General features: G+C 32.2%; 1 protein-coding gene across 2 annotated transcripts in view; it reads left to right on the top strand.

Annotated features, from left to right (window-relative positions):
* The first annotated feature begins 9,982 nt into the window (after positions 1-9,982).
* wu:fi04e12 (desmoplakin) overlaps positions 9,983-11,933 on the top strand; it is a 40,924-nt gene continuing 38,973 nt past the window's right edge. For both annotated transcript variants that reach the window (XM_042746513.1, XM_042746512.1), the window contains exon 1: positions 9,983-10,301. In XM_042746513.1, the coding sequence (XP_042602447.1) occupies positions 10,117-10,301 (185 nt within the window). In that variant the 5' untranslated portion in view covers positions 9,983-10,116. The remainder of the gene's footprint in view (positions 10,302-11,933) is intronic.

Here is an 11,933-nt window from a genome sequence, read left to right as displayed (position 1 = left end):
ATTTTTGATTAGTGATAGGCTATGCATTGCTAAGAACTTAATTTGAACAACTTTAAAGATGATTTTCTCAATATTTCGATTTTTTTTGCACCCTCAGATACCAGATTTTCAAATAGTTGTATCTCAGACAAATATTGTCCTCCTAACAAACCATACATCAATGGAGAGATTATAAACGTATATGTACTTATAGCTATGCTTTATATGCACATTAGTATAATATTTTATAGTAGGTATAATGTGCGTTATGTACACTATCTTGTCAAATAGGTAAATAAATAAATAGACATGAAATATTGATTTCTAAAAGTCATTGTAAACTGAGTGCAAAGTGTCAAGAAACATTATATTATATTATAGCCTATTATATTATAATGTGTATTTATACTTTATAATATTTTGTCATATAAATAATTAAATAAATGTACATTCAATCTTGCCCCCCATGAGCTCAGGGCAAAAACACTTCAGTGGCCTTCAACAATTAGTGCTTTTTTAACTTTAGTGCATTTACGTCCAGTTAAAAAAAAAAAAAAAAAAAAAAAACAGAACCGATTACTCAAAAACCTTTGTTTTACTTATTAATATTATATTATAATAATGTAATGTGTTTTATAGTATAATGTGCATTATGTATAGGCCTACTGTACATTATCTTGTCAAATATGTAAATAAATAAATGGACATGAAATACTGATTTTTAAAAGTCATTATAATGTGAGTAAAAAGAAGAGAGTGCAGAGTGTCAAGCAACATTATATTCTAAATATATTATTGCGTATTATATTATAATGTGTATTTATACTTTAAAATATCTTGCAATATAAATAATTAAATAAATGGACATTTAATCTTAATTGGAATTTAAATGATTTTATCATGTGAGAAGAACGAGAGTGCTGGGCATTAAACATTATTATAATATAATACAGTATATTATATTTTAATGTGCATTATGTATACTGTACATTAATGTGCCAAATAAATAATTAAATACATTGAAATTAAATATTGATTTGAGTTTAAATGACTGTATTATGAGTGGAAATATTACATTATATTATTATATTTTAATGTGTATTAGGTTTATTATCTTGCCATATAAATAAATAAATGGATATGAAATATTGAATTGTAAAATTTATTATTATGTGCATTAAAAAAAGAGAGTGCAGAGTGTCAAGGATATATTATATTATATTATATTATATTATATTATATTATATTATATTATATTATATTATATTATATTATATTATATTATATTATATTATATTATATTATATTGCCTAAATAAATTATGGCATAAATTAATAAACTGACCAAAAATTATTGATTTGAGTTTAAAATATTTTATGTGAGAAAAAGGGTGACATAATTTAGTCCTATATTTCTATTGTAGTTCTTGCTTAGTCGTGAGGGTTTATCATGGACAGTTATTAATTTCACTTATTATAAATATTGTAAAATGAAGAACAAATACTATAACAAATCAGCTTTTAAAACATGTTTTGAAAATCCATGTTAGTTCATGTTAAATGTTCTCATCGCTCTAATGATTGCATGAATGTCACGCAATTAGTAATTATGTGTATAAAATAAATATCGAATTTATGATATTATTAGAACAAATAAACTATTGAGAATGCGTGAGAAACTGGGTCGGGGTTTATCGACCTGCCTGTTGTTTTTAATTGGTCATTTGCCATTGATAAATAGCAGTTCTCCGTATTTAACAGTTATTTGTTTATTTAATGGCTAATCAAATGTCTCGGTGTCGTTAGTTTATTAGACTGCAGCAGTGGCACCTGTTATTCTTCTCAGCGCTGGTCAGGATGAACCAATAACAGAGTTACCAAACAATTCAGTGTCAACAAGGACTCTGCACATCTTGCATAGCAAAACAAAACAATAATTAGATTAAGAAATGTGTGGTCCAAATTTGGCATGACAAACGGCAGGCTACGCATTTGCAAGCACTAGAGAATAACACTTGAGCAGAGAAGATCTGCTGCTGTTTGCTTCCCTTTGGAGGTGCATATTTCAAATGACCGGCAGATAGCGCTATATGGTAACAAGAACTTTACATCACACTTCTGGTTCAGTTTTGGCTCAAATGAGGACTGTGTAGGGATTTTTTCAAGAAAGTAGTTCTTGGGAAGTCAGGTGACTCTGGCGGGTCTCCTCCTGCTCTTATTGCGCAATAGTGGAGGCTTTTTCATTTTCTCCGCAGAGTGATGCGATTTCCCAGTAAAGAGAATATGATATTACGTGCCACACATCAGCATCATTTCAACATCATTCGAGGTTCAAGCAAGGTTCAAGATTTTCCACATTTCTATAAATGATCTTGCTTCGCAAAAGAGAAAATAACCTCCACAAACTGTTGCAGCAAAGCATGAAGTAGCTACACAAGAATGTCATTATATGGCGCGAGAGTGTCGTCATACATTGTTGACTGGAACAAACAAACTTGTTAATTAGAAACAGCTGTCAACATATTTTTGGTCATGTTCTGTATTTATAGACAGTGACTAGGGATAAGTAGTTCATTCTCTCTCTCTCTCAAAAAAAAAATTTGTTGTTTGTTATAGGCTTAATACAGGTCTACCTTTTGATTTATTTATCTATTAATTATCTATTAGACTATTGTTTATATTGGGGATGATTTCTAATATTTTTTGCTGTAATGAAAAAGCTGCTTATTTTAAATCTTAATTTACAGTAACGTGAATTGGTAACATATTAAAATAATTATAAATCATTAAAATAATTAAATGACATAAATCCCAACTACTGAATAATCTTTTTTTATTAACAATGAATCTACGTAACTCTACAAATCGACGTGCCGGGGTTTTTTTTATCAAATATTTTTACTCACAAATAGCAATTTGTATCCAATCAAATATTTAGAGCTTGACTAAATGTATACCTATTTTTATTAATTATAAAAAATTCCATGATTCTAAGATTTTATAAATTTTTATGACTTTTCCATGACTTTTAAAGTCTCTCATATATCTTGATTCTTAAATAAAAATGGCAGTTGTTAAGGGAATAAATTAAAATAAGATACAATTTCATTGTGTGTTATTTAATTGTTTTTATTTAGGATGCATACAATGCCATTTATGAAATTAGTCTCAGCAAGATAATGGAATTGGCAATTTTATTGCAAACATGTTTAATAATCTACTGACAAAGATTTAAGCATATCAGCCCCTGCTGGAAATATATATTTTTAATTATTTGCAACTTTTAACTTTCAAAAAATATGCTTAAAATTGTTTTAAACAACACACTTGTTAATTACCATGCATGGAAATTTTATGACCTCCTTTAATTTTAATAGCATGACATTTATACAATGCACATATAAAACTTGCACTTTTAATACTGTTGAAATGACCTTCAAGGTCTTGAAAATGAAAGGAGCCCTTTGTCCTTTAATACTGAGATCATTCAAATGTTCGTCCTGAAGTGTTTGTTGTCACCGATGGTTCTGGGTCTACAGGAAAGACGAGTCTTTCTCCTGAAAAGCCCTGCAGTCAGTTTCTGTCATGGAGCTGCTCCAAATGAGCAACATGATCTGCTCCAAATGGCACCTGGTTAAAGAAGTGGTAGAGAGGTATGTCAGATATTAAACAGGTTAACACAGGACACAGTTAATGCATGCACATTCAACTCCAGCTTTGCACATCTGCTCTCTTATGAAGTGATTACAGTGCAGTTTGAGTTGTGCCTATATATATATATGTGTGTGTGTGTGTGTGTGTGTGTGTGTGTAACCCTGGAGCACAAAAGCAGTCTTAAGTCGCTGGGGTATATTTGTAGCAATAACCAAAAATACATTGTATGGGTCAAAATTATTGAAAAAAATATTTTTCTTTTATGCCAAAAATCATTAGGATATTAAGTAAAGATCATGTTCCATGAAGATATTTTGTACATTTTTTACCATAAATATATCAAAACTTAATTTTTGATTAGTAATATGCATTGCTAAGAACTTAATTTGAACAACAAGCTCACTTCAATTTGAAAGATGATTTTCTCAATATTTAGATTTTTTTGCTCCCTCAGATTCCAGATTTTCAAATAGTTGTATCTCAGACAAATATTGTCCTCCTAACAAACCATACATCAATGGAGAGATTATTCATCCAGCTTTCAGATTATGTATAAATCACAATTTTGAAAAATGTACCCTTATGTTTTTTGGTCCATGAAGGTCACGTGTGTGTGTGTGTGTGTGTGTGTGTGTGTGTGTGTGTGTGTGTGTGTGTGTGTGTGTGTGTGTGTGTGTGTGTGTGTGTGTGTGTGTGTGTGTGTGCAGTGTGTTTCTCTGGAACTCGGAGTCTTTGATTGAAATAACTCACTCCACCTCTGAGACTCAAAACACATCACATTACAGAAGTCAAATGTGTTGTGGACGCCGTTTCTTCTTTAATAATGCAATCAGAACGTGCTGTTTGTGAACGGCGTGTTAGTCCAGACACACAGTCGCAGTATTTCACAGCAGGATGTGTGAATGAGTGCATCTGACCATGCGTACAGTCACTAACGCTCAGAGAGAGAGAGAGAGAGAGAGAGAGAGATTCACCGGGTTAACCAGCGCTCGGGGCACATTTCTGAACATGTTTACTGCGTGTCTCGGCATGACGCACATTCCTCCACATACACACACCGATCTCACCAAACCTCTGCTCTGACTGTCACCAAACGTATAATCAGAAGCATTCCTGAAAACTCTTTCTCAAGAACTGCACACGCTTATTGCTTAAGAATGAAAGTTGGAAAGAGAAATCACCAATGAGAAACGGTTTCTTAGTGAGTTATGACGTCTCCTGCTTCTCAGATAATTCTTCTGAGAACAAGACCCAAGTCTTACTGCACGTCAACTATAAAACTGGTTTCTTTGGTATTATTGCATTCTTTGACTGTACAAATGCAGATTTGAGGGAATACTTTATCTAAAAATTAGCATTTGCTGAATATTGACTAACCCTCAGGCCATCCAAGATGTAGATGAGCTTGTTTTTTCATCAGATTTGGAGAAATGTAGCATTGCATCAGTGTCTCAGCAATGGATGCTCTGCAGTGAATGGGTGCCGTCAGAATGAGAGTCCAAACAGCTGATAAAAATAACACTTCCTCCAGTGAAACAGTGCATCTCCTGTTGTCTCTCACATCAAAATCCAGACAAATATTTGTTTAGAGCTGTTTAAACGCTGCTTGATCTGTGCAGATTTCTCTCCTGATTCACACCAGAACACTTTTTCACTGGAGGAAGTGTTATTATGAACTCAATGTATTTTAGCTAAAAACATCTTAATGCTGGATTTGTTTCCTCTTTTGTCTTCTCCAGATGTTAACTGATGGACAGGAGTTGTGTGGATTACTTGTGGATTATTGTGATGTTTTTATCAGCTGTTTGGACTCTCATTCTGACGGCTCCCATTCACTGCAGAGCATCCATTGCTGATACACTGATGCAGTGCTACATTTCTACAAACCTGATGAAGAAACAAACTCATCCTAAGCTTGGATGACCCTTTGGGTGAAATATACTTTAGTAATATTTGCTGATTAACACACTCACATCGACTTGCTCTTTGCTCTATTAATTTTCCAGTACTCCAAATGAGGCTGTCATTCACAGACACTTGCACATGCAAACAAGTTCAGTCTATTTTTTCCGTGTCGCCTCCAGCGAGAGTGGACATGATAAGTATGAAGCATAACAGATGCACTTTCCTTTAAAATTCACAAACGCACAGACATGCTGCAACTCTTTTTAGTGCAGGTACAGTGAATTTCATAAAACCTGTTGTGATCTGAAAAATCTGGGTCATATTTTACCTCAAAACCAAAAGAAAACTCTTATATTTTGCAGCAAGAAAATTTATTGTTTTTGCAATGCGACACCATTTTCAAGACAAGTAACAACCCAATGCATAATATGCATAAAATATTTATACATTATTTGTTGCAATACCTATGAATTTAGCTAATGCAAATGATTGTATTACAGTAACAGTAATCTATTGAGAATAATTATTAAGCATAATGAGATTTCTAAAAGTCATATTTCATGTCAAAATGCAAAAAAAGAAACAAATTGTGTTCTTCGTGCAAAGTCCTTGTTTATTCTGATTTTGAGATAAAATATATGATGCAATCTGTTTCGGTGAGTTGCAGCTATCTTTTTGTAGCTGTAGGGCAAGAGACTCAGTTAACATAATCATATAAACTTACAGCTGGAATCAGCTCAAATGTTTTATGACTAACAAATTGCCCTAAGAGAAGGAGAAGTTTTTAATCAGTGATACTTACACAAATCCCTTGCTTTCTGCTGAGTAATCCGAGTCTCAACAGCATTATTATGACTCAAGACACAAGTGTGTCTTCATTTCATTTACATTAGACTATAGAGACTTAAACACTCAAAAACAATAAAATAAAAACCTACTTAATACAGCAGAGAGGAGCAGTCTTTCCTCAACACATCATTGGGGGGGGGGGGGGGAGACAACAACAAAAATATATAAATAAATACAAAAAAAAATAATTAAATAAATAAATAAATGACAAAACTCAACAAAATTACTAAAACTATCCAAAATTGTAGTGAAAACAGAAAATATAAAAATAAAATCTACTGTACAGTAATTCAAAATATAAACAAAAACAAAAATCCTGTTGTTTTTACAAAAAAGAATACTTTCATTTGATTTGCCTTTTTTACCCTTTAAAATCTGTACATTTAACAGTATTTTATGGTAAAAACTTACATGAAATATCCGGTTAGATATTTTACAGTTTTTCCCTGTGTGTAGTACAGGAACTTACAGGTTTTTTTTTCAAGCATTTTTTTTCCATGTTTTACTTTTAAAGATAACACTTTTTTTTTTTACAGTGCAGTCTATAAAATCAAACAAAATGACTAATGAATAAAACTGGTGACACATCACTCATCAAAGGCAGCAGACGGAAAAATATATGTGCAATCTGTACATGTGCAATAATCTGTCAATGATTAAACATCTACAGTAAATGTCTACCGGAAGATAATCAGAATAAACACCTTGAATGTATGTTGTGTATGTAGTGTATGTAACTGGCTTTTTGCTATCATAAGCATGTAATTCCAGCATCCACTAAGGACATCTAAAATACTGTGAGAACACTAACCTGCCTGATCCTCTCGATGCACAAAAATAACGTGTATTCATGTTTGCACGTGTTCAGATCTCTTAAATCAGGATTGGTGTATATGTGCAGTTTTAGAGGATAAGGACTGATCTAATATGCAAATAAACCCAATGGAAACTGGCTTGTGAAGCAGCTCCACACACAAATGAGCAGCATGCAAATAACCACCGACACTTACTGGAAAACAAATGATGAGCAATACAGACGAGACTAAGCAACTCGGCAAAAGATCCCAATTTAATTAGTGTTGTTTGCTAAATGCCAATCACCACTGTTTGCTCAAACAGAGATAGAAGCTTTGTTCAAATCAGTACTAAATTTTGCCATGCAACCTTATAATCATGTCATTAAATCCATTATTTTGTTTTTGAGGCTCTGCACAAACACCGGGATGGATCGCAGACAGGAAGTGGCATCCATATGAACATGCAGACAGGAAGTGACATGCCTGGAAACAGCAAGCACACATAACTTATAGGAAATGCACTGAAACCCTGTGCTGGTTTATTATTGTCTGTCTGGGGAAATCCTCTTGAAGTAACTTCATTGTGTTGCGTGATTGGAAGAAACTCAGGATGCAGTTGAGCTTTTTTCAGCAGGAAGTGAGTCAGAAAGACCCTCCTGATAAGAAACGCTCTCCATTATTATGAGAGAGAGAGAGAGAGAGAGAGACTCAGTGTGTTTGTGTTTTGTTTCCAAAAGCCTAAACTGATCATGTTACATTTCACCTGATACTCTGGTTGAACTCGCCTCTCTCTCTCACTCCATTGTCCGTCATTCCCAAGATTCAAGCTGCATTATTAGGTTGGTAAAAGCAATGCATTGTCAAATTGGGTGTTTCTTCCACTTTGGACACTTTCAGACATTTGGACTTAAATAAAATCTCGCTTAAAGTGCTGTATAATATTTTGAAGGATGTCCTTCTCCACTTCATTTAATTTGTGGTGGGAAGTACATATTAATTTGATAAGTGATCTGTAACTAAAACCATCAGTTTCAGATTGAAATTTAAATCATGTAATGTAATGTAACATGATAAATATTGTAATAAAATGTAATATAACATGATAAGTACTGGAAGTCCGGTACCAAAAACATTTAACAATATTCAATATTAAATATTTAACCAATTGTAAAAGATTGCATTGTATTTTCTGACCATTTTAACATACAGATGAAATTTAAAAAAGGAAACAAACATCCAGTACATCATTAAAAAATAAACATACAGGCTTTTAAAAAAAAAATAAATATATTAAAACTGTTTAACAATTTTTTTAAATGTTAAAAGTAGTTAAATAATTATCTTTCCATCAGGAGCAGATAACCAGTCCTTATCTGGATTATTAATTGGATAAGTGATCTATAACTAATTATCAGTTTGTAAACATCACTTTCAACTGGAAATATATAATCTATATATAATCTGATAAATATTAATAGTGTAAACAAAAACAGACTTTAATAATGACTTGCTTAAATATTCAAAGTTGTCAAAGTTACAACCTGATGTGAAAAGTTTGCATTGCACTTTTTTACCATTTTGAGTTTTATTACAGATGAAACTTTTCATTAATTGATTACGTTTTTATTGCAGTTCACTTAAAATGAGCTGCAAATGCATTTCTGAAAGTACAAACATTGTGTTTTATGAATTCATCTGAGCCCATAAATCTGCATGCATGATAATAGCAACTTCTAAAAGTTTTGTGCATATTTTTGAAAAGTTAAAAACAGGTGCTTAAAATATAAAACTAAAAGTATATTTTACAAACAGTGTTTTCAGTATTCAAGAGATTTTTTAAGTGCATCACTCTTTAACTTTAATGGTTTGCTTAAATATTCAAAGGTGCCAAAATGCATGTTGCATGGGAAAAGTTTCCATTGCACTTTGATTTTTTAATTTAATTACACTCTTAGTATAAAGTTTCTTTTAGCACTTTTTTATTGCAGTTCACCTAAAAGGAGCTGCAAATGCAAAAGAGATCATAAATCCACATGCATGATGATAGAAACTGATTTTTTTTTTTTTAAATAGTGTTATGCATATTGTTGAAAAGCTAAAAATAGGTGCTTAAAGTATATTTTTTCAACAATGTTTTCAGTATTCAAGAGATGTGCATCAATCCTTAACTTGGCTTAAATATTCAAAGGTGCCAAAGTACATGTTGGGAAAAGTTTGCATTACCCTTTTTTTGTTTGTTTTGTTTTTTTAATTACACTCTTAGTTTAATTTTTATTTAAGCACTTTTTATTGCAGTTTACTTAAAAGAAAATGCAAATGCATTTATGAAAGCGCAAACATTCTGTATATAATTTTTCTGAGCTCATAAATCTGCATGCACAATAGCATTTTTTTTTTTTTTTTTGCATATTGTTAAAAAGTTAAAAACAGGTGCTCAATTAAAAGTATATTTTTCCGACAATGTTTTCAGTATTCAAGGGAATTATTAAGTGCATCAGTGTTTGCTTAAATATTCAAAGGTGCCAAAATGCATGTTGGGAAAAGTTTGCATTGCACTTTAATTTGTTAATGTAATTACACTCTAAGTTTAAAGTTTATTTAAGCACTTTTATTGCAGTTCATTTAAAAGGAGCTGCCAATGCATTTATGAAATCGCAAACATCCTGTATTTGGTTTATGAATTCCTCTGAGCTCATAAATAAGCATGCATGATAATTAGCAACAAGTATGTCGTTAAAATAGTCCATAGTGCGTGTCACAGTGCAGAATGTGTTAAAGTTCTCTCTCAGGAACGCCTCTGGGCACTCGAGGGAGGGAGTGCTCAGAGGGTGTGACTTCAGATCCTAAACTGCGGCTCTTCCGCGCGGAGGCTCTGGACTGCTGGATTGATCTGAGCTCAGGTTCGCGTTTAAACTCCGCCGTTTTTCGCAGTCATGAGCATGTACGGCTCGCAGCGCGGCCTCAACATGATGGGACGTCGCACCGGATCGCGCAGCGAGCTCAACCCGTACGCGCGCAGCGAGGTTCTGGCGCAGCGGGGGAATAATGGTTTCACTCAGGACTATGTGGAGTCATACAGCCACGGCTTCTCCAGAGGCTCGATGAGCGCCGGCCAAGTGTGAGTAAACACCTGTTACTTGCGAGTTTACTTTCTCTTTCTTTCTTTCTTTCTTTCTTTCTTTCTTTCTTTCTTTCTTTCTTTCTTTCTTTCTTTTTTTCTTTCTTTCTTTCTTTCTTTCTTTCTTTCTTTCTTTCTTTTTTGTAACACTTTCTTTATAGCGTCCATGTAACCTAGGCTACATAAGAAATGTTTGCGTTAGAATGCACTATGCAAATATAAAATGGACACTAATGTAAAGTGTTTTTTTCCTTTGATTTTTGTTTGCAAAAGTTTCAGCAAGTTATACAAAAGCGTTAAAATACGAAACGAACAATGCAAACATGTTGCATATTTATTTCGTTTCAGAAAAAAATAGTTTTATTATTTCAAAAAGCACTGACATTAATGCAAGTATTTTTTATAGTCTGTTTTTGTTTGCAAAAGTTTCAGCACGTTTTACAGAAAAGTTAAAAGCTTAAAATACAAAATAAAAGTAATATAAAATGCTATTATATATATATATATATAATTTAATAATTTAAAAATAAATAAGAATTAATATGCAAATATAACATAGACACTATAATGTAATATTTTTTTCTATGATTTGTTTTTGTTTGCAAAAGTATCAAGTATTTTTTTAAAAAATACAAAATGTTTATTAAAATGTTTATAGAATTTCAAGTAATTAAATTAATTAATTAAAATTTATAAAAGTTGGTTGCAAAAGTAACATGGACACTAATGTAAAAAAAAAAGAAAAAGATTTAATGATTATTTTTGTTTGCAAAAGTTTCAGCAAATTGTATAGAGAAAATCTAAAAGCTTAAAAATCCAAAAATACATTTTATATACATAGCGTGAAACAATAACGTAATTTAAAATAACAAAAAATATTAATTTAATTATGCAAACAAGAGTTAAAAGTATTTAACAGAATTTAAAAATAAAAAATCATTAGTATGCACATTGACACTTTTTTATGATTTGTTTTTGTTTGCAAAAGTTAAAGCAAAATATTAATTTAATGATTTAAAACATAAGTTAAAAGAACAATTTAACAGACTTGCGTATGTAAATAAATACAGAGTAACAACTAAATAAAGACGTGCTTGGTACAATCAAGGTGAAACTGTATCATAATACAAAAGAGGTTCAAAGGTTTATAACAGGCACATCAAAGGCTCTCATATCTCTGTGTGGAGTCTTTGTCAGACAGGTTGTGGTGAGGATGAGGTGTAGTTGTGTAGATGTAGGCCTCTGCTGGCCGTTGGGTAACACAATCCCTGCTGATACTGTGCAGCTCCTTTGTTTCCGTTTCTGCACAGGTTTACATTGCACTTTCAGTTGGCAGAGCGTCCTGTAGACCTGCATGCTCAGTATTTACAGGATCCTGTGGGAAAAGGCACTGTCTGCTGTTTTCAAGCGCTCCGCACAAGTTCATGAATCAGTTGGCAGCTTCTGGTCATAAAAATGAATGACGACTCTGTTCAAATCAGGCACATCTGTTCATCTAAGTTTAAAAAGGGCTGCTTTTTATTTGTTTTCTTGCCTAATGCTTATTTGTAGAACTTTTCACCAGAACACAGAATGCCTAGTCAAGATATTATCAAATAAAATGTATATAAATGCAATTTATAGAAATAAATA

This window comes from Cyprinus carpio, chromosome B20 (assembly GCF_018340385.1).
Source record: "Cyprinus carpio isolate SPL01 chromosome B20, ASM1834038v1, whole genome shotgun sequence".
Lineage (NCBI taxonomy): Eukaryota > Metazoa > Chordata > Actinopteri > Cypriniformes > Cyprinidae > Cyprinus > Cyprinus carpio.
Note: the sequence above shows the minus strand (reverse complement) of the source record. Positions and strands in the feature narration are given on the sequence as shown.